The sequence below is a fragment of the Patagioenas fasciata genome, chromosome 7 (assembly GCF_037038585.1).
Source record: "Patagioenas fasciata isolate bPatFas1 chromosome 7, bPatFas1.hap1, whole genome shotgun sequence".
In the NCBI taxonomy this organism is placed as follows: domain Eukaryota; kingdom Metazoa; phylum Chordata; class Aves; order Columbiformes; family Columbidae; genus Patagioenas; species Patagioenas fasciata.
Genome location: NC_092526.1, coordinates 39,114,931 through 39,138,556, shown reverse-complemented (window position 1 = coordinate 39,138,556; position 23,626 = coordinate 39,114,931). Strand labels below are relative to the sequence as shown.

The 23,626-nt window shown below is 45.3% G+C and overlaps 1 protein-coding gene across 18 annotated transcripts in view; it reads left to right on the top strand.

Annotated features, from left to right (window-relative positions):
- Nucleotides 1–11,601: 11,601 nt before the first annotated feature.
- Nucleotides 11,602–23,626, top strand: part of ANKRD44 (ankyrin repeat domain 44) — a 90,368-nt gene continuing 78,343 nt past the window's right edge. For 12 of the 18 annotated variants that reach the window (XR_011740110.1, XR_011740109.1, XM_065840334.2 and 9 more), the window contains exon 1: nucleotides 11,603–11,850. Coding sequence is in view for 15 of the 18 variants with exons in the window: in XM_065840334.2 (XP_065696406.1) it covers nucleotides 11,824–11,850 (27 nt within the window). In the remaining 3 variants the exon portion in view is untranslated. Of the gene's footprint in view, nucleotides 11,851–23,626 lie in introns of all 18 variants that reach the window. The other 6 variants (XM_065840336.2, XM_065840340.2, XM_065840333.2 and 3 more) reach the window with 2 other exon arrangements.

Genomic DNA, 23,626 nt, shown 5'->3' with positions numbered 1-23,626 from the left:
CCTGTTGTTTAATGTACATCTGTGAACCAACTGCAGAGTCTCACTTTTTGCCAGTTGATTAAAAAGGGAAAAAAATGCTCTCCAAGTTGTTTTATTTGCAGGCAAAACAGCAACAAATGTTTTAATGAATTTGCTGAATGGACTTGATCTGCTCATCCCAAGGCTGTACCTGATGGGTCTCAAGGCAGTTGCAGTGATCATAATTAGAGTTTCAGGTTTGCTGAGAGCTTGCTTGCTTGATGAAAAGAGATTGGTTTGTTCATTTTCTTGTCTTTAAGATCTTCTCCAGGGTCTACGTCCACTACTTTATTCACTCTGAAACTCCCATCTCGTCTAACAACTTGCATTTCTCCCTGCAGAATCCCACCTTTCACTGCTCTGATGCCCTATACCACATTTTTGTGTTAAAACCAAGTATGATCCAAGCCTTTGACCAGGCCAGCTCTGCGTCGTTACCGCCTTGTGATTGAGACCAGATGTGATGGGAGTGACAAGGGGCTGAGGAGACTGATTTTCAGCATTTTCTTAGGTAACCTCAAAAACAGTGACCTTCAATCCCTGCCTGTCATCCAGAACAGTAGAACAGAGCTGTGTTCAAACACAGGGATTTTCCTTTGAAATGCAGACGTGTTTGTGTCTGTCAAACTCTCGAGGGATCTGTGGATCTTTGGCCCAGCTGATGAAAGGAACAGAATTGGCCGTTTATTATTTTAGCTAATAAAAGAGGATATTGTACATTAGCTTTTTCACATTCCAAGGCACTAGCAACAGAATGAGGGTTAAAGGTGTCTGATATTCACAATTAAAGAATGGAGCCTTTGTTTTTAGCACAGTGTGCAGCTGAGACAGAGGGAATAGGCCAGGAAATGAAAACCAGGTGGCTTGGGTTTGAGTTTTCAAGACCAAAGAAATGACCTTCAAAAAAGGCTATTTCCCCCATTTAATAAAAATAAGTTAAATATATACAAAATCATCTAATTATTCTCTACATTGGTTTGCAGATGTTTCTGTATGTGTATCTTGTATTTCCGCAGAACAAACACGATGATGAAGAGGTTTGTCTTAAAAACCCTGCTGAGATACAGCTGTAATACTGGGTTCTTAGTTAATGGTGACAGGAGTGGAAGGTACATAATATCCAGAGAGAGCAGGCAGAAATTGGTCTCACTGCAATATATATTAGACACTCAGCTGCATACAAATATTATCATTAATATTGCAGTAATTACACTATCAGCGACATGATACTACTGGTCTTGTGTCAGTACCTTAAAAAAACCCAACCAATCTGATATGTAAAATAAAATATAAGCAAAATTAAGGGCATAATTGTTTCTTGTTGCTTCCTGTTTATTATTATATTTATTGTAATATACCATGGTATCTTAAAATGCCAAGTTACAATTTAACACAATTACCATTTCTTCAGGTAACTGAACTTCAGAAAACTGGAGGCAACACGTTTTGCACATTACCTTGTTTTTTGTGAAAATGGTGAATGTGATTTCATTGTGACAACCTTGTAGGGTCACTTTATCACCTGCTCAGCAGAACCATTGCAACCGCCTTAGGGCGCCACAGAGCTCTGCGTTGCAGCTGTTGTCCCCAGCTGTGGCGTCGGCTCCGAGGTTTGCACAGGTGACACTGGAGAAGTGTGATGGACCATGGGTGTAAAGCATATTTCCAATAATAGGTTTTCTTGTTTATGCTTCTGTGCTTCGGGATGTTTGACGTTTTATGCCACCTGTGGCTGACCAAGAGTCACAGCAGAAACTCAACCTACCTTTTCCAAAGCTGACTCTGACATTCTTCTGAAGATGCAAATGGCCTTCTGGGTTTCCTAAGTTTAACGAACAAGTCCATCTTTGTCCAAAATGCTTCCCTGCTAGTCGTCACCATCCTATGGTTCTCTGATTTTGTTCTTTGCGTGTAAGATCTTAGTGGAATGTTCCTGCAGAGCTGACAGGAACAAAGATATTTAATTACCAAATGCTGTCATATGCACATCGCTTGCTTACGACTTGTAGGAAGTTCCAATTAGTGATTGCGTTAGCCTTCACACAGCCTATATATTAAGATCACTGTCTGAAGATGGGAGAATAACTTTCCAGTGCTAATATACATTTACTTGCCCATGTGCAAGTGAAAATGCATATATGCTGAGTCGCAGGTTGCTTTTTCTCTTCTGGCCAGTTATAGTTTCTTTCTAAACTACTTGGTGTTGAGTTAGCTCTTGGGTGTTTCAGTCATTTGAGACAGCCCTGCAGTACAAACTTTTAGGAGTTATTACATTTTCATCTGTTGGTTATTCTCTTGATGTTAGAAATGCCAGTCTGTCGGTGACAGCTTGTCACCCTGCAAAAGTCTTATTTTTCATGTTGTGTAGGGTATGCAGTGATTTCAAAAAACGAAACACACAATCCAGCCACTGCATTTGCATCTTAGCTTGAATCACTAGTTGCTTGGATTGCACCAATTATGATTGGATTATTTTGAATCACTTCCCAAGCGAGGTTTATCAAACTTCCCCCGTGTCAGAGAAGAGCCCTGCAGGCAGGGGCTGTGGTATAGATGCTGCCATTCGTGACATGTTTTGAGCTTTCCTGTGCAGTTCAGCTGTCAAAGAGCTTCCTGACACATCTGGTAAAGGTTTTACCTCTGTTCTTGCTTCGTTTGGATTTTTTTGGGCCTCATTACCTACCCCTAGAGTTGTGCTATGGATTGTAATCCCCCCAAAGGAATTAATGTGCATCTGACTGTAATACTTGTTACCATTGCTTGCAAATCATCTCTCTCTAAACACATGCAGTCCTTTTATTTATTGTCCCCTATTTCAGCAATGTGTGCTCTTTCCATTGATAAAAGCTGTTACCCTCTGCCACGCTCGGTTCATCTTTTAACACCCCAATTGATGAGCGATTATTTTTACCTTTTTATTTCAAACATGTTCAATCTGTTCAGTTTTTATATGGTTTTACTCATATGGTTTTCTTCTTTAACTGGATCCTCTTCTTGTCATATCACATTGGATTTTTTAGGACTTAAAACAAGAATAAAACTCCAGGTATCCCAATCAAGCTGGTAATGCTGGATTTTGCCTATAGTACCAGCTACTGCTATGTTTAGCTCAAGTGCTTTCTTGTTTACCCCAGAATATATTTTCTGAGGATGGAGAGTTAAAGTCTTGCTCCTTGATCCAGTGTCACACAGAATAAGGGTCTCAATAAGTAAAAAGCTTTACTCTTTCAATTTAGGGTTAAATATGGAACTGTCTAGCACACCTTGCAAGTTGCCTTGTCAAAAATTTGATTTGCACACTTGAAATCGGGCAAGTGTGGGTGCAATGAAGGATCAGCGTGTAGTGATTGAAGCATCGTGATGGATGCTGAGACTCCTGCTCCACTGCAGGATTTGCTCAGTGACTCCATAGCTAAACTGTTCTGGAAGACACAAATTGTGACACTTAGTTCTGTCAGTCCATGGAAACCAGACTGAGGGGAGTCAGAGGGATCTTGTAATAAATTAGAAGACACTTGTTACCTGCTTCCAAAGGGCATTGTCAGAATAGAAGCAGCACTGGCTAAAGCACTGTTCCCAGAAAGAGAACAGGATGAAAATGTATTTGGCATGTAAATTGTTGGTTTTACCTGCTATTCGCTTGCGCTTTATCTGTGTCTACGTTGCATATAGTTACTTTGTGAAGTTTTCTGTTTTGTTTTAACTGTATCCTTGAGAGTTGACACTTTTAACCCCAGTCTCTGCAAGGAAGGAGGAAGAAGGCATTTATACTGGAGAAACCATGAGCTGAGTGCCAGCTTTAGGGCCTGCAGGAATGAGCGCCAGGGTCTGAGCTTTGGGGGGATTTAGGTCTGCAAGCCACGACTGAGCTGGTAAATCCACCCAAAATCCTGGGGGTGTTGTTGAGGCCACCCAGGGCTGTGCCCTTCTCCTCCTTCTGCCAATGATATCTGAGTGGATTGAGCTCTTTTATTCTCATATTCAAGCAGTCTAAGAAACAGCACAATTTAAGTAGCTGCTGAAAATTTAAACGTTCGCTCGTGTCTGGGGTAAATTATTGCAAGGCATGTTTAAAGTGTGGATTCTCCCCACAGAAGGCATCCAGGAGCCCAGCTGGAGCTGTTGAACCTTCAGGAGGCAGGTTCCCTTTCCTTCCCAGGGCTTGGCTGAATCTCATTGCTGTGATCAGAATGCTGCTTAGTGTTTCTTTTTTCATACCAGCTCGAGCGAGTTGCTGGAGGGAACTCGGGCCATCTGTCCTGCTGCTGGAGAGGAGGAGTCCGGCCGGGTGGCAGCGACCTTAAGCCATGAGCAAATCAGCAGTGGGATGTGGAAGGCTTAGTGAGCAATCTCGTGCTGAATCTCCGGCCATCATGGTTAAAACCAGTCTGCCCTACTTGGCGTACTGGTTTGAGATGTCACCGTTTAGCAGGTAGCATTCTAATAATACACATGTAGTTTTTCCTGCCTCTCTGACTGCGTCCTCCTTCGATGCAAGTGGGTTTGAATCCATAGCATGCTCTTTGGAAACTGACAGTTTCCTGCCAAGTCAACACAGAAAGTCATGGAATCGCTGAAATACTGTAATGAAACTTGTTGCTTCCTGTGCTAAAGGAACCGCAAGAACCTGCCAGGAAGTTCTGCATGATAGGGGTGTGATTTGCTACGTGTTATTTATTGTAAGTGCTTGTTACTTCTGCTAGGCCCGGACAGCAGAGTTAAGAAGTTAATGTCTTAGTAAATAGCTAGTGCTAGTATACAGGCACAAGGTTGTTTTTAACATGAAGTAAACCATCAGAGAAGTTATACCCTGATACTTGGGCATAGTTTTGTTTTGAAAACTAAAGGAATGAGCTCTCGCCTTACCCTTCCCCAGAGATGCAGGTTGGACATTTCTGGACTCCAGCATTTACCTCCCGTACCCGAGCAGTGGCTGCTCCATGCCGCTGTTTTTCCACCAGCAAGGTGTTTTTAAATTCTCACTGTGTTCTGAGATTTAGGGAGCTAGAAGGCAGTAAGACAGTTGTACTAGAAGCTTGGAAGCTCGTTTCTGACCTGTTCTCTGTATCTGTGATTGTGTCTGGAGATGTTAATAGTGACATTATCTGGAGCACAGCCATTGACCCAATCTTCTGATCTTGCAAGAGGCTTGGGGAACATCTGCGCTGACACAGAACCTTACAAATGTCCGCGAGGCATCACACAAGTGCAGGGCCCATCTGGATGGGCTGAATCCATAGATTTTTATCTTGGGACCAGGCACGTGTACTGAGCATTATTTATTCTATCCTTTGCCGAGTCAAAATACTGTGCAGAACGCATGTTTAAGAATAAACAGCGCCAAAAGAACTTTAACTGTTGCGTTCTGCACACAGAAAGGGTACTTCACATTTTTTTTAAAGAACATATAGCAGATATTCATGTTGCATGAGCTCTACAAGGCTTCTCCAGCAAAAGAGAAAGTAATTTGAAATGATTTGAATAGCCTGCAACAGAGTTACTCAATCTTGGAGTCATGACTTTCCTCTCTGATACGTTGTTCCAATAAATAGAGCGGGGCTCCTGTTTTCTTAAGAGGGAAAATAGGGTTTTAATCAGTTGGATCTTTTTCATTTGTTTATTGAAGACTCTTGGCAGCCGGGTTGTGGTGAGCGCGCAGGATGAACTGGTGTTGCCTCTGTGTTTGTGAGGCAGAGTAAGGTCGTGTGCTGTCCAAAAATCCAATATGAATAAAACCCGTCAGCCACGGGATCTTTCCATTCATGGCACTTTCTACCTCTCTACGCTGTTTCTCTCCAGTCACAATAGGACTTTAAGAGATACTCCTGATCTAAAGAAACGGATTTTTCCCTCCCAGGAACACAATAAGCCCCTGTCAAAAAAATCAGTTGTTTATTCCAGTGGATAGATGTAATGATTAAACACAGAACAACCTCTTGGAGAAGTGGAATTTCCATCAAAATCTTAGGGATTTCTCCTTCCATTACCTTGTTTGGAAATGAAAAGGGGTTGGGGTAGAGAATGCTTTGTTTTCTTTTTCTTTGGAAAAATCCTTATTTGGCATCTGTAAAGCATTTACATTCCCTAGTTCTGGATCAAAGTCGTTTCATGGCTCATGTTACTTATTTCCTTCTTTAACTGAAGCACAGAAAGAAAAATGGGTTTTTCCTGCCTCAGACTTAAAGTGTAAACCGTTGTAAAGAGCCGAATCCCAGTTTCCAGCAAGGAAGTAGCAAGAATGAGGAATGAAACATCTCAAAATGGATAATCTGAAGAACCACATCAGAACGAATGCTGTCAGTAAATGCAAGTCTCTATGGCAGTTATGAAGCACGTGAGGTACAATCTGGTAAAACTAAACCAAGATAACTGTGCTGCTGGATTTCCTTCATTCTTTAAGTTCCAAAGGTTTGTCCTCTTCAGCAGGCGTAGCGGCTTGTACAATTGGCCAAGTGTTGGGGTACAAGCTGCAGTTGGACCGAGCACTAGAAATGTCAGAAGCAAAACACCATTTTCTTCTATTGCATGAGTGACAGGCTGAGATTTGGGGTTGGCAGAATTATTTTCTGACAGAAGAGCAAGAAACTCCTGTGAATCAGCTATGACACATGATCTTGTTTAAAATGTGCAGGAGAGTGGAGATAGTTTTTTTCCTGAATGCAGAACAAAGTGTTTCCAAGCCTGCCCCTCCCATTGATTCTGTGCCCCAAAGAGGCTGGTGTTTCTGCTTATTTTCAGAGCTCTGCTGGCTATTCCTCTGGCTTTCTGCCTGTGTAGCCGTGTGCAGCTGAGCCCAATCAGCCGCTTCAGTTTTCAGATGAGCTTCTAGGCTGTGGCCTGTGACCGTCAATATTGATGCTATGCTGTTTCTCTACAGCGAAAGGGTGTAGAATGGCTGTTTCTGACTTATCTTTGAGGAGGAATTTGGACATTGTGGCCTGTGATGGTCCCAGTAGCTTGAGGTAAGCCAGTACCATACTATGTGTACCTTTTGTTCGTCGGAAAACAAATCATAAATCCTCATCTATGTTTTAATGTGTTCGGATATTTTAATTGATTTACATCACAGACCTTCACTCTGCAAAGTTCTAGTCTAGTGTTCCCTTTTTATAAGGGAACATGCATAGCATGTTTTATATAAATATATACATATATAAACTATTAATATAAAGCAACGTGGACTGGAGTCTCTTAGGCTGATTTGTTTCCTTTGGTTTTCATCCAGCAGATCTGAGCTTAATCCAGACTTGCAGCATTCCTCCAAAAATAATGTTACTGACACCCTCTGTCACACTGGTCTCCCCACAGAGCTCTTGGCCACGTAACTTCTCTGGTGGAAGGGAAGAAACCTCCCTTTGGATTATGACCTAAACTATTAGAGGTACAGGTAGAGACCAGCGGCATGGTGAAGTCATCAGAAATAGTTAGAGATAATAAATGTATCTTCTGCCATCAGTCCTGTCTCGTCTGTGGTCAACAGTGGCAAATAAATGCTGCTGAGGAACAGGGTGGCTGTATTTACTTCAGCTTTCTTCACGAGACAGGAGCCGAGTGAGTGTCCAGGAGCAATTGCACCCTCCGTCTGCGAGCGATCAGCCTGCTTAAACACAGCAGCAGAGCTGATTTTGGAGAGCAAACCGGGGCCTCTGTGGCGCAGGGAGGAGGGTGGTGGTGCAGACTTCTGGCTGCCTTGAGGTGACCACATCCTGTTGGGCTGCGGAAACATCGGGGCAGCGCAGAGATCTGCTGTCTGAGATGGAGGAGCCGGCAGATAATTTGCAGACACATCTGTGTTGCTGCAGGAGGAGCAGCGGTGCAGGGAGAAATCTGGACCTTGTTCCTGCACTTGTTCTGTTCACCCACTTCTCACCCATCGTCCGGTTCTCTGTAGCATTTAAGCACAGTGCAAATGGCTTTACTGTGATGAAGTTTCTTTCTTTTCCTCTCATGCAGCTCCCAGGTGCTGTTTTCCTGATGCTGCATGGAAAAAATATCACGGAGTCTGTGATGGCAGAGTGATGTTCGGAATAGCGGCTGGTGGCCTTTACCTGAGATCTTCCCCCAGCCGTGTCAGGGTGCTGCACCTTGTGAGGTGAGAGACTTTTGGTGTACAAGCAGGAATCCAGGCCCCACAAGACCAGGATGCTCACCCAGGACCAGACAGGAACGTTGTGGCACGATGGAGAACTGATAGTGAATCTCTTAAGTCCATGCCCGCATCAAGACTTGGATATCACACCGAGTGAAAGAGCCGCGTGACATCTTAACAAAGGGCAGATCATTCCTGATGATGCTTAAGTTCTGTTGAAGGCACATGCTTAATCTAAGCGTGCCCGGGAGTTTTGGTGAGCCCAGGTGGGGAGGAGAATGCTGAGTGCTTTCCTGACACAAAACCTGAATGAGGAAGTGGCTCATGTGTGTACAACTGCTGATAGCAAATGGCGTTCATCCAGTTTCAGATGGAACTGGAAGAACTTTGCTTTTCCTGGGGACAAAAATGAAAAAAATAGGAGTTTAAAAAAAATAGGCCTGTTATAGTGGGCCAGTATTCTACAGAGCCCTGTGGTGATGTGGCCAGGTCAGTAATCTCAGTATGGGCAACTGCAAAATATTTGGGGCAGTCCTTTTCTTCCTTGCCACTGGTCAGAAATTGCTTAAGTGCTGAAGTCCAAGGCCTCATATTCCTATATTGCTTTTTAAAATATGTAATGGGAGGTGTTTGTGCCTCACAGAAGTGTTAAACTGAATGCACAGAACCTTTTTACTATCAGACATGGGTCAGTAAGGAACTCCTTGCATTCTGTGATGATTCTAAATGCAGCAGCCATCCTCAGAGGGTTTCTTTCCACTTCCATGACAGAGACCCAGTGTAGCCCTGGAGCTTTTTCCTTTCCAAATACAGCTTTAATCCAAAATGACAATATTCAGCAAGCTCAAGCATATTCTCATTAAGGCTGTTGCGCACCTCTTTTCATGGTACTTGTTCATGTGTCGGTATGGAAAATCAACATAATGTCACAGGTATGACTAATGCCTTTACCTCTTCTTCCCAAAAAAAGACGGCTGAGCATAGTGCATCATTTCACGTGAAAATGTGCTATGAAATTACTGTTGTGTACCAGCCAGGGCTAAGAAGTTTTTGAGTAAAATAGCCATTGCTTGAAGATGCTTTAATGGACAGGTGAGTGCACTTCGTTCTACCCATGGTACAGTTGGCCATAGTCATATTTTAAGTATATAGCTGGGTCTTAACAATAGCAAATATGCATGTTGTCCTTGTTTGCTAAAAATGTTAAGTGTAAATATAATTGTAAGGACCCCTCTAAACTGAGTGCTACCCTGTGAACACAAATGCAACACTTGCTATTCTGCATGCTCCAGGGGACCTTCCCAAGGAGCAGGAGATGGTTGGTCCTCCCAGACACCACCCTGCAGGGTCTGCGAAAGAAGCGCTGGCACAAGACTATGCTTGTTCAGATCAAAAAATTCAGGAAAATATTTTAATGCTGGCTCGCATCTAACCCAACTATTTACTCCAACTGTATCAGCAGATTTCCATTCGGACTGCAACCATCAGCTTAGCTCCCCGACGGGAGATTGTCGGGGCTCCCAAAGAAGGCTCAAGGGTTTATACCAGATTCTTAGATCAGAAAGTGAGAGGAGCACAGAGCAAATCTGAAAAGTCATTTCCTGTATGTATCTACCAAGTTGAACTGCAAGGGAAAATGAACGCTAAGCCCTTGGAAATGGGTGGAAAATCACAGAGCGGACCTTACCTTGGAACGCTGAAAGTTCCCTCTGTTTTCCCGCTTCCTGTTTTTCTTGCTCTGAGCTGGGAGCTAAGTGCTGCTCATCTCTCTTTCCCCCAGAGCCTGGGAGCGTTCCTGTCAAAGCAGAACTTCTGGATGGAATCAACGGGACACAGAAAAGGCAGCGCAGAGCTGCCAGCTGCCCTTCTTGGCACCTGGTGTGACACAGAGCAAACCTGCTGATGCAAGCGGGATGCTTCTAGGGATTCTGGCGTGGTGAAGATACTAAAAAGAAAAACCGCCGCGTTCTTACATTCCTAACAGGTACTGGATCCTCTCTTGCTGTGTTTTTAATGCTCTTTAAAATAATGATTTGGATTAGTACAATTTTTCTGTTAAGACCCCTTTAAAATAGATGGAGTCAAAATGTGTTGTAGCTTGTACATTATTTTTAATCCCCATTTATAATGATGCCTCAGAAGCCTGAAACCAGCATCTGCTTCCTTCTTGGATTGGTTTTCTTCTGTAGAAGACACTTCCTTTTTTTTTTTTAACTACTTAAAGTCGTCCCGTTCTGTAATGAAGTGGTGAAAAGTCATAAATCACAGTTATATCAGATGTGTTGTGGGACAGGGGAGCTCATTGCTCCAGAGTGTAGCTCGAGGGGAAATACCTGGTCTCTGTGTGCAACACGGAGGAGGGGAAAAAGGAATCTTCAATCCTTTGCTCTTCAGTTATGTGTCCTCGGAAAAAATGTAATTACCCCTCATTACCTTCATTGTGTTTGTAACTCCTGTTGCTCTGCATTGTGCCAATGATTCTAGTCAAATTATGTGCTCCAGGGGTTCAGCCTGTCAGCTCTGAGGGGCAAGAAAGAATTTACACCTTTGTTCTTCTTTTATTTTTCTTTATTTTTTATTTTTCCCTCCCCTTGTATGTGCTGGGCTGTGCAGTCTTGCTCTGATGCTCAAGTCCCACTGACAGCCACACGTGAGGGTGGAACTGAAGCTGAACAGGAACACTGGATGATGCTCATTTTCCTCTGCAGCACGGGGCAGGGACTGTGTGGCGTGTTTGGTTGCTTCTTTAAAAAGAAGTACAGTTGCTCCTTGGAAAGTGAAGTAATACATTGAGTATGAAAAGACTTGGACTTGCCAGGAGTTACCAGATTCTGCAGGGCAGCTGTTAAAACCCTATAATCCAAAAAGAGGTAAAAAGCACCAAAAGGTGATGTCGGGTCTGACCTTTCCTCTAAGAGTTGTGCTTGTTTTATGCGTTTTAACACTTTGTTCCTCTGCTTGCGCGTACACACATGGAAAAAAGGGAGAGGCAAAGGCCTCAGCTTCTCCTTTTACATGGGTTTGCAAGGGCACGTTTGTAGAATCACAGAATAGTTTGGGTTGAAGAGACGTTCAAAGTGCTCCCCCTGCCATGAGCAGGGACATCTTCACCAGCTCAGGCTGCTCAGAATCCCGTCCAGCCTGGCCTGGGATGTTGACCTTGAACGTTCCGTGCTTTCCCTCAGCACGGTGGGAACCAGAGTGGGGCTGGAGCCCCCGGTCGTGGGGGGGGTGAAGCCGAAGGGGGGTAGGGGCAACCTCCAGGCAGCCCCGTGAAGCGGGACGGGGGTACCATGGGCTCCCCCTCCGGGAACCGCGGCCGCTCGGCTTTCGGCTGCCTCCGCACACCGCTGCGCTGCAGGTGCCCCCGGCGCCCCCCGGGCCCGGCCGCCGGTCAGGGCCGCCCCTCAGGGCGGTCCCGGGACGGTGCCGCCCCTCAGCGCGGCCACCGCTGCCCGGCGGGGCGGGGGCGTCGAGAGCCCCCGGGGCGGCCCTGCGCTCGGCTCCGCGCGGGCACCGCGCTCCGGCGGGAACAAAGGCGGCGGCCGCGGACCGTGTGAGGCGGCCCCCCCGCCCCTGCTTCCTGGGCCGGGCCGGGTGAGGCCTCCGCGCCCCCGCCCCGCCCCGCCGGAGCGGAGCCGCTGCCGCCGCAGCAGCGTCGGGCGCTCTCGCCGCCCGTGGCAGGAGCTGCATGTGCGCGGGAGGAACGGCGGAGGATGGCGGTGCTCAAGCTCGCCGACCAGGTAGGCACGGGGCGGCGGGAGCGGGGCGGCGGGCTCCCCTCGGCTCCAGCCGGCCCGGCTGTGCGGGGCGGCCGCGCCGCTGCGGGAGGCCCGGCGGAGAACCGCGGCGGCGGAGACGCGACCCCCTCTTCCCCGGGGGTCCGCCCTGTGCTACCGGCTGTCCCTCGCGCTTCTGTCCACCCCCGGCGGACATTGTGTGTGGCGGCCGGGCCGGGCTGGGCGCTGCTCGCCGGGCGGCAGCAGCAGCAGCCGGGGCCGCGGGCACCCGCCCGGCCCTGCCGCTCTCGCCCCACGGGCTCCGGTGAGGCCCCGGCGTCTCCCGCCGGCCGGCTGGGATGGAAGTGGATGTTGGCTCGTTTCGAAAGGCCTCTGCTTGTCCTCGGGATTTCTCCCTCGTTTCGTTGCCGTGCCGTACGGATAAATTGTTTTTCCTGTCGCCTTTTTACTTAGGAAGTGCCTATTCGGTTTTGCTGTTGTTCGCAGGCTGTGAGGAGAAACCACAGCGTTAAACCTCTAGATTGTGTTAAATTTAGCAATGGGCAGACAGCTGTAGTCAGTATTAAACTATTTCTTATCTCTGGTAGTTAAAAGCATTTAAAAATAATAGTAAATTGATATTATGGCTCCCACATCCTGACTTATCCACATACTCTAGCAACTGTTACACACTTTGCGTGCTTTAATCTGCTATTTTTAATGTAGCGTGGCCTGCCTGTGATCTGCAGCGTGGGTGTCCTGCAAGCCTCAGACCTTCCCATTGGGTTCAGAAGGGCTCCGCAGCCAACCCCTCCAATACCCCTTACTTACAGCTCACAAGCCTCACTCGCCGTCTATTTATGCTTTTCTAAGAAAATCTTCCACGTGTACAAAGCCACCAGATAACACATTGGAAAGAGTTTTGAAAGGAAAAAAGGATAAAGCTGCCTCTGAAGTAAAAGTGGTACTGTGTGACTGAGCACGGTCCATAAAGTGTTTTCTGATGTAACAGAAGGCAGTATTTGTGGGCTGTAACCTGACATGTCCCTCAAACATCCTCATCTTTACATGTGGTACTTATGGCTGGCGAAGAAAATGTTTCACACCATGAGGCTTCGCGGCCCTGTGGTGCACAGACCGAGTCTCGTAAATAAGGAGGTTCCAGTAGGATCTGTATATTAAAACTACATATGTTACAGGACACCACAATTGTACCATTTCAATGCTTGTCACGTTTAATGAAGACCTTGAGTTTACCGCCTTCAGAGTTTTAAAACCTTTGCTTCAATCTTGCAGCATGGATTTTGCTTCAGCAGCAGCAGAAGTCAAAACAGGTTTCAGTCAAGTGGATCGTGTCTTGATCAAGTCTGTATTGCTATAAAAAAATGACAGGCTGCTGTCTTGGTGTTCTCCCTTCTCTTCTGAGAACCCTCAGAGCTGAGGGACGAGGCTCCTTAGAGCTGCTGTTGTGCCCCTAGAGCACATCTGCTCAGGGCATGCTCAAAATATCAGGGGACGCTCAAAATATTGGGGGGTGCTCGTGGTGGTTCCTGGTCGGGCTGTGGCCTGGGACAGGATATGACAGGGTGATGGTTTTTCTTTGTGGGTGTCTGTCTCCTGTCATTTACAAAGGAATATGTTGGTCAACCTGTACTTGTCCTACTGGATCTCTTTTGATTTTCTTCAGTTTCTTCAGCAGTTCTTTTACTTCTGAAAGGCTGGAGGAGGGGGGGGGAGATGTCCAAAGCTGGCTGTGGTGCTTCCTCTTGAACTGAGTGCAGAAGTTTACGTGTTTCTGCACGTTTGAAGCCTTTCCTGTGTGCATCAGGCCAAGCTGTACTTCTCATCTACATCAGGTTTGAAGAGCGCTGTCACCAGGCTGTCCCACCGTTAACTCAAAGAGATGCGGTAGCAGCAGCCCCAGGTGTTTATAGACAGACCCAGGCAAAATAGCGGTGAAGCAGGGACCAAGAGTGACGTACCTGGGACGATTTGCATTCCTGTGACAACTCCTGCCTGTGCTCAGAGTTGCTGAGGCTGCAGGACCAGGGTCCTTCTGGGTTTCTTCCCGCTCCTGCAGATCGAGGCAGTTGTGGCAGCGATAACTTGCAGCGATTCAGGAAGCCTCACCGTGATTTTTGTAGCACGTGCTTTCCTACGGATCCACGGCTTTCTTGACCAGTGAGGAGAGCTTCATGGAGAAGACTTAGAGAACTCCCATGCTGAGGGTTTAAACACATGTTTCTCTAAGTAACGCGCTTCCTCACCTCGGTTCTTGCCTTCTCTTACCAGCTGCATCTAACAGCACACAGAGCATTCAGACACAAGAAACCAATAGCGCTGTTTCTCACACAGGCTTGGAAGACAGGCAGACTTTCGTTGGTGCTTCTTTTTCTGCGAAAATAAGAGCTAGCCCGAAAATAAGCCCTAGCATGATTTTTCAGGATTTTTGAGAATGCTCAAAATATAAGCCCTACTCCAAAAATAAGCCCTAGTTACAGTTCATTTTAAAAGTCAATTTAAATAGTGTCCAGGCAGCTATACATGTAAAAAAGTAAGCCTGCTTAGGAGCAAAAATTGTGTAAGATGCTCTCTTATTTTCAAGGAAACAGGGTAGCTGAAAGGTTCTAAGGTATTGCTCTGCATAATCCTGCAAAGAGGTTATCAGTACTTCTGGCTGCACTCACTCCTTAGGCAGGAGGGCTTAGTTTAAGAGTTTAGCATTAGTGTAGGTTACTTGAATTTGCTTGCAGTGCTGCTAATTGCTAGCTCATCAGTCGGGCCATGAGCAACCCTTCAATCAGTTAACCACAGGAAGTGTGTTCTGCCATCGTTCGTTTCGGCATTAATTTCTTCCAGGCCTTCCTTTCTTCAGTAACCCCTGCTTGCCATCTTCGAATGACTAAATGTCAAGCTCAAAACAATCTAAGATAATTAATAAAACTTAAATGCCTGAGGTTGTAATCTTCGTCTGTCGCAGTGTGTCTGTGGAGCTGTAAATGTTCTGTTTTCCTAAATATTTCACTTGTCACGTACAAATATTGCAAAACAAAATCTTCAAACTTTTATCCATTTTTTAACCATCTCCACGGTGAATATTGAGAATGCTCTCGTTGAGAGGCTAAAACGTTTCTCTATGTAAACTTCTGTGAGTTATCTTTTGGAATATCCAAGTTTCTGTAGCGTTTCCATCTCGCTTCCAGACACAGGCTCTGTGTAGCCTTGACCCAGGGCACCTGGGGACCAGAATTTACCGTGATTTCAGGTGCTGTGTGTGCCCAAAACAACAGAATTATTTTTAGGCTGCCCCTACAAACATGCATATGCATGCAGGAGTGTAATGAAGCCCAGATAGATGGTTAGCGTGTGCACTTAGGCTGCTATTAGCTGCAAAACCTCATCCTGTTTGCTGGTATCCTGCCTGTTGTACCTGATTGCGGAGAGTGTGACTAGAACTGAAAGGACCATTTCTATCCCTCCCTCTCTTTCCCAAATGTTTTCCTGCGTTTGACAGTTCTCCACTGACCATCAGGATCCTTTTTATTATGGACACAGAGAAGCGGCATTAAACAGATGTTTAAATCATTTTAAACAAATGTCAAAGATCGTGAAACTTGGCCGGGCAAAGGTTGGACTTGGCGTCTGAATACACTTAAAACCAAAATGAATACAACAGTAACAAATGATCTCCTAACAAAACTGATTAAATTTCCAAATGTGAAATAAGTCTTATTTCAGAATAATTCGATTGACAAGGCTGTCTTTCTGTGTATCCTTTCTCTCTGACAAGTAAAAGCACCTGCAAAGATGCCCCTGAATCTGCTGTGGAAAATAAGAGTGATGACCTGTGCCCCGCGGCCACAGCCAGCCTGAACATTCATTTTGCATGGTGTGGGATCCCGTGATTTCTCCCCTCTTCATATTGCTGCCAGATAATACTGAGGAATATATTAATTTGCAGCTGTTTTTGAAAAGGCTCACAGCAAGGAAGAGATAATCCGTTTGAGTACAAAATGCTCAGGTAGCCACAAAACAGAGGTAACTGTGGGGAAGAAAGGAGGAGGAATATACCCACAGCAGTGTTTCTGTTTTATGAAACGAAAATGTGGTTGAGCTAAAATAACTCCACCGTGGCAGCCGTTTGCTTTCTAGAGCCGGATGTTCCTGGCCATGCCATATATACCGCTCCGTGCATTTCAGAATTAAATAAAATCTTTGCAAAAACTGGGTTGTACCAGCGTTCCTGCCCCTGTTCAGACCTATGGGAGCAATGGTCGCTGCTGGCTGGTATAGACAGCACTTGAGCTCTGGCACAAGAGCATCATTTTGGTTAGAAAAGACCTCTGAGATCATTGAGTCCAGCCATTAACCCTGCTCGGTCCACCTCTAAACCACGTCCACCTGCAGCTTTTAAATGCTTCCAGGAATGATCCTGTTCGCAAGGGACAGCTCTGAGTTGCCAAAGAGAGCAAGATAAAGCCTCAAAAAGGCAGCTGCTTGCTTTTTTTGGTCGCAACTTCCGCAACAATTATCACTTTCTGATTATTTTTGCATCTCGTTTCAAGGTACACAAGCAGCACTTCAATCAGAAGAAGTTCTGGAGTGGTGTAACGTGCTCAAACCTATCACAGATATTTCCCTTAAGCAGAGAAATCCTCCCAAAGTTTGCTGGTTGGTAATACTGCAAGGAGCAATAGGACAAGGGGGCGTGGGCTTCAACTCTGCCAGGGGAAATTGAGGCTGGAGATGAGAAAGCAATTCTGTGCAGAGAGAGTGGTCAGGCACTGGAATGGCTGCCCAGGGAGGTGCTGGACTCACCGGCCCTGGAGGTTTGTGAACTGAGATTGGCCATGGCACTTAGTGCCATGATCTGGTCAATGGACTGGAGTTGGACCAAGGGTTGGACTGGATGATCTCTGAGGTCTTTTCCAACCCAGTCCATTCTGTGATTCTGTGAAGGGTTTTGCAGTGGTTGCACCTGGATGCCTGGGCTGTTTTGGGCAGTGTGTGCCTGTCACATTATTAAGATGTTGGTTTTCTTGAATTGCTGATGGCATCTGGCAAAACCAACCCTCCTGTGGTCACTCGGGGTGTGGTATTTTATTTTATCCCTGCATGGCAAGTGCCTCATGACCTCTTCCCGCTCGTCTCTTAAATGAAGATGTGGTTGTCATGGCTACGTTTAGCAGAGAGATAAATGTTCCAGCTTGGGCGCTTGTGCAATGACAAGGTGGTATTTTTATCTGGTTCCTTGCTCGAGGGTGGGCAGATCATTCCTGTGACCCAGGAATAAAAGTTCCCCAGCTGGAGCGAGCTGAGTTCTCCTGGGCACGGTTTTGAGCAGTGCTGCCGGTCACGCACCACTTTTGGGGCCAAATCCCTGAAAAACAGCTAAGAAAACTTATAAGGGTTGTTTCTAGAGGTGTGATGCTGTTTGCTCATTGCCAGCGAGGCAGGGACTCTGGGATGTGGTCCTATCAGCTGAGCTCTGATTGTTGCTTTTTAGCTGACTCCATTTTAAAATTAACAGGGTTTTATTGATTTTTCTTTTATTTATTTTCTTCAGAAGCATGTATCTGACGTTTGTCGCTTTTTTGTCAGCTGCAAAGCTTGGGCTGGAAAGTTCCAACAGCTGCTGCCTGTGGCTTCAGTTTTGTTTTAATTGCTCCTCTAGAAACGTGTAGCAACACGCTGCTGGAGCCCTTCGGCTGGCCATGGGTGGGAATCAAAGCATTGCAAAATTACATTTAAAGGGGGGAAATTATTTGGCAGCTTTATCCAAGGCTTTGAGGTCATCTTTGGATTTTGCAAGCAGCTGGTCAACAAATTACAGCATTTAGCTGCGGCGAGGTAATTGTGACATTCCGAAAAAGTACGTGCTTTTTGGTGGCAGACGTTTGCATGTGTTTTGCTTCTGAGGGGAGAAAACGTCTTTCCTGGCTGCAGATGCACAGCCAAAAATTAAAGCTGTTTAATACGTTCCTGCCATGCAGAGCTGTGCCTTCTACCTAACACAGGCTTGTCTGCTTGTTGCTTGCATCCCATGTCATGAGCTGGTTTGACGTGCAAACATGCGTTTTTGTGCTGGAATTATTTGTAAAGGCTTGTTTTCTCGTTTTACAAAGAATACTTGGGGAGAATGTCCTCACAAAGCCCCCGCTTGCTCCTCGCAGCTGCATCCTTAGGAGGAAGTCAGCAAAATTGTAAGGGTTGACTTCTTACTGCGATCTTAACAGATGTACCTGACGGCACCTACTCACTGAGCTAAGGCTTGAGGGTTTTTGGCATCAAGGAGTTGATTTCTTATGAAAAATCCTTGTTCTGTTGAATTATGTACGTGTAGAGTTGCTCCAATGGCCACATGTTGGTATCCTTAATGACGCAGAAAGTCTGCAAATTCTCGCTAGTGATGAATAATTTGCTATCGAAGCATTACCATTTCTATTCTCGCATATTGTTGGATCTCATTATGTGACCTGTTTTTTCCCCATCTTGCAGCCTTTTTAATTTTATAGACTTGTTGCTTGATCCGATGTTATCTCTCCATGTCAAAGCTTTTAGCAAAACAGTTGTTTGGTACCTACTGAGTTGCTAACCTCTAACTGATGTCTTTGTAAATGAGGGATTACCACCAGCAGAGAGCATGTAGCTCGAAGAAATTTAATAGTACAAATGTAAAAATCCAGTATTGCTGTCTGCAATATATGAACTGAAGAGTTCATATATTGTGCTGTTAGATGCACAAGCTTCACATTCTAAATATGATCAAATCATGTCTGGAAAAGGAAACTAGTGTGAACATTACAAGCTTTTATATGCGTTTTGTCATTAATAATGCAGGCAGCTCCATCCAGATGGAGAACATAGCCCATTTTATCACAGTGTCACTTTAACACAAGAGCCTCCTTGCCTTTCCAAGGTGAAAGATTCCCTCTGAAATCCCATCCTCCCACTAAGTTTTGCTTTTGGCTGTGCTGAATCTAAACCGACTTTGCAGGAATATGGGGAAGCTGCTTTGTATTTATAGTAATGCGCACCTGCGTTTCTGAGTTTCTATGTATAAAGTTAATTTTTTTCATTTACTAGACAAAGGTGGGCAACGTGTCCTTTTCATTAGTGTTTTCATTCTCACTTTCCTATATAGATATATTTTTAATAAAGGTGATGGGTTCTGCCTGCTAGTTTCGTGTGCAGCATGACAAACGATGGCTGTGCCATGGGCTCCATGGGCCACCAGATTGGGGCCGGTGCCAGCAGGGAACCTGGGATTTTTGAAGCTAAAAGCCTGCGGCGTTATCTGGTAAAACACTGATTTGCTCAGTGTGGTCTTTAGTTGTTTAACATGCCAAGGGTACAAAATGCGAGAACAAAGGCCTGAAATACCCCATATTGTCTTTGTGCTTCCAGCTGCTTTAATGTGCCTGCCAATGCGACGCGCGGCATTTATCTCCAATTTAAAATCAAGAGAGGGACTTATTTAGTCATTGACTCCAGGAACGTTTCCAAAGGGCTCTACCAGCCCAGCAAACGCCGTGCGCCAGATCCTAATCTGTTTGAGGAGCACGCTGGGGTCCCACTGCATCCCATTCGGCGTCAATCCAGCCCCGTGCGAGGAAGTTTCTTTCTTTTAATGCAAACAAGCCCTGATTCTTTAGTCATACATGTAGTCCCGTGTCTCTGTTAGGAGATGCGCCCCTGCTTCTGATGGGTTTTTCTGCAGACGGAGCATGTGGCTCAGATTCCCTTGGCTGGAGGTAAAGCTGAGGTTTTAAGAAGCTGCCGAGGTGGCTTTGGAGGTGGGAGGGAGGGAGGAATGGGGAGAACTGCCCCATGGAGCCGGGGATGCGAGGAAGAGGGGGCAGAGGAGGAGGACGCGTGTCGGAGGTGGTCGTCAGCCCAGTTTGCAGTGGGAGAACTGGGTTGCAAAGCAGCCCTGTGACAAAGATCAGGCTGAGGAGGGAGTGGGCGACAGAGCCAGAGCCAAATCCTGATTTACTTCTCTGTTCTGCCTCCTGGTTTTGACTCTGTTTACTGTGTGGGCTGGTGCCAATCTTAAGATGTTGCAAGATGAGAAATGAACGTCGGCATGCAGCTCCACAGTGAACATACAGTTTATTTCAATATTTGTTCTATAAAGCGTAGAATTGGCATGGGTGCTGCTTATGAGAAAGTGCTGCGTTAGGAAATGGTTTCTAGGTCACCTGGTAGATGGAGGTTGATTCAGGCTGATGTCTTTGGTCACTAATCCTGTGCCACAGGCTTTAGCAGCGCAAACCGTAAGAGTGAGATCAGCCTGTTGTGTATCTGTGCTGCTTGTTTGGACTAAATGTCCTCATAATCCAGAACTGTGTGACTCTTGGCCTCGGAGCACGCACACGAAGCTGGGTGGGATCAGAGAAATGGAGATAACCTCTCAAATATGAAAATGTGTTGTCAGTGAATCAGACGGTATGTTCACACAAGGTCCATTTCATCTCGGGCTGAAGCTGAGCAGTCTTCTCTCTAGGTTTTGCTTTATTACATGTAAATATTTATAGGCAGATAATCTAGTTTCTAATCAGAAGAGGATGCTCCTTTTAGTGGCATTTTCATGAAGAGTGGCCAACATGCACACAGCTTTCCCAGCCATCAGGGACTGCATATAGGATCTCCTGGTTCCTGTTCCTGCGTAGTTTTTTGCATATCCTTAATGGTACTTTTTAGGAGTGCTTCCTGCCCGGCAAGGCAGGTGTGTATTTCACTGGAGAGCTGCCTGGAAAAGGAGACACAAGGGGTCGGAAACCACAGAGAACTCCAGACAACGGTCTGAAAACCCTTCTGCAACTCCTCATAGATGACTCTGCGCAGACACATGGTCTCCAGCACTTTGAAAGGGGTCTTTGAAGACCCTCAGGCCTTCAGACAGTTGGCTGGAGAATTTTTCAGTTGCCTCTGTTGTAAGGACAAGAATTAAAGGTATTATCTGGCCCTGTCAGATTATTGAAATGCTCAGAGTCTGCTGGATTGAATTATGCTGCTACTTGCTGGGATATTGGGGTATCAAAAGTAAGTGGTGTGTGAATAGCTGTGGATGCATTCCCGGGAATAACGATGCGTTTGAGACAGAGCGATCGTTTCATTCCTGACGCTGCTTCTCTTGGTGTGTTTTGGTTGCTTTCAAGCAGTAGGCTTGGAGAGAAAACAGCCCAGATTTTTGTGTATTTTTAACAGACCGTTCAGCTGATATGTTAATTAAACCTTGAAAGGTGTGATAATAATTTTAAGCCATGGCAGGGATCTGAGCCGTGGGGATCTGCCCCAAACACAGGCTAACCCTGGATTTCCAGATCCCACAAGGGACGAAAGAGTTCAAGTGTCCTTCTGATCCTTGTTGCTTCCCTGAGGTGAAGTTGGATCCTTTGCTGTGAGCTGAGCTCAGTCCTGCTTGGAAATTTACTGAAACAGCTACTCCAAAATCATAATTCTGAAGAAATGTTCTGGTGTGGGCGCTTATGTTCTTGCTAAAGAATGTCTTTTGCTTTTCTGTCTTAATGCACCATGGAAGTAGAATAACTGCTGACTCATTATTTTGAGAATAGCTCTTTTGGGGAATGCCCGAGCACAGAAAAGCCCCACTACAAAGAACAAAGACTCTCCCCATCCCACCCCAGTTCAAGAGAGGAGATTCTTCCCAAGGTATTAAAATAGTTCTGTTCATTCACGGCTGTTTAGAAAAGAGCATGCCAGTGGTAAGTTTTATGATGCATGACTTAAAATATTTCATATTAATTAACAAACAAGTACCGATTAATTTTACATTATTATGGTTAAAGAGTAGACTGCAAGGGATGATATTTAGCTGTGGCCGTTTGGCAATTATGACCGTGTATATAATAACAGACTCAATAAATTCTTGTTGTGAGAGGACACCATTAATCAACACAGAGTTAATTAACTGTGCTGCGCACAGAGGAAGCACCAGCACAGAACTGTCTGGGTCTCTGTGGTGCTACGCGCTGGAAATGTTTGATTTGTCTGACACCTGGCTCGGTCCCACAGGATTTTCCCTCCAGACTGGTACCGTTTTCTTGGTTCGTTTTATTGTTGGCTTATTAATGTCAAGGAGGGATTTCTAGCCTGAGACTGTATATTTAAAATCACCTGGTTTACCTGCTTTTTGATGCCCTACATATCTGCAGTCACTGTAGACTGCGTCAGGAAGAATTCAGCGCTTCCTTAGAGCTGTGCTTATTATTCATTTTCTCATCATTTTGTGCATTTCCGAAGAGACTTCCCTCCGTTCTTTTTTACCTTATAAACAGCCCATATTTTTTTCTCTTTAAACAAAGTGGAAGTGATTTTGCGAAAGATGTGAGTTGAAGACAATGATAAAGATCTGTTGCGTGATATGGAAGGTGTGCCAATGATGGATGCAGTCAGAAAAGGCTGAAGAATTAAAATTTAAAATAGCCATAGCAATGTGAAGTTTCATACAGATTATTTTTGAGCGTGTGAAGGATGGGGAAAATACAAGACTGGAGACAGGCGAGTTTTACGGCTTTTTTTAAAAGGGTGGAAGTGCGGAGCCAGGGAATCGGTCAATTTAATGCCAACATTGTGCAGGATACAAAGCAAATTGTTGGACGGCAGATTTATAGACATCTAGAGGACGTTAAAGTAATTAAAAAAAGAAAACAACAACAAAAAAGCGCCTGGAAACAAATGTTAAACCTAACGAAGGCCCGTATCTTTGCAAAGATTCAGAGAGATGGGAAGACGTGGTATTTCAGATTTTGAAACTGCAATAGTATTTATTATGGTTGGCTCATGCTTTAAAAGCTGTGAGTACGATGGGCTGTCTCCTGCTCCCCCAAATTTCAGCAGCATTTGTATTCCCCTATGTTTATTGGCATCCAGCCTTTTTGATAGTATAAGAGAAGGGGGATTGTGATGTTGAAAAGTCATAAAATGTCCTGTTCCCAGAAGTGTCTGGCATGGCAGAGGTTGGGATTTCTGAGAAGTGAGGTCTCTGCTGTGGATTTTTCTACTACATTCAGGGAAATGGGACTTTTTTGTACTTTAGAAACTTGCATTCATGACAACAGCTGGAACAACCCCGTCGAGGCCCTGCGCTTCTGTCAACTGCCCCAGCCACACAGGAATAATAAAGAACAGCGAGCACTGGGCTTGTTCCTCATACCCTGCTCCCCCGAAAACAAGCCCTACCCCAAAAATAAGCCCTAGCATGACTTTGAGGATGCTCGAAATACAATCCCTACTCCAAAAATAAGCCCTAGTTACAGTTCATTTTTTAAATCAATTCAGATGGTGTCCAGGCGGCTATACATGTGAAAAAGTAAGCGTCTTTTGGAGCAAAAATTGTATAAGACCCTGTCTTATTTTCAGGGAAACAGGATACAAGTGTGATAAGGCAATATTTGGCTGTTTTTAAATTGGCAATCTGCTAGAAGAACCTGCTGGCTCTTGGCCACTGGCTTTCCATGACTCTCCTTTGCAGACCCTTGCACGGGTGCTCTTGGCTTTCTGTGGCGATACAACTTGCTCTGCTGAAGCTGCAGCAAACTTAGCCATACAGGAAGAAAGGCGCTTTTGGCACGAATAGAAATGACAGGATCTTGTTGCCAAGGCAAGCGATTCCAGTTTCGGCATGCAAAGGGGGAAAAAATATCTCATTGTCTGGTTTAATGAAAGCTGTACAACTGAAGGAAGATGAATGTACTCCAAAGTATCCTTTTAAATACGTAAGGAATTTAACAGCCTATGAATCTACCCAGCATTATAAGGTGGCTTGTAGATACTG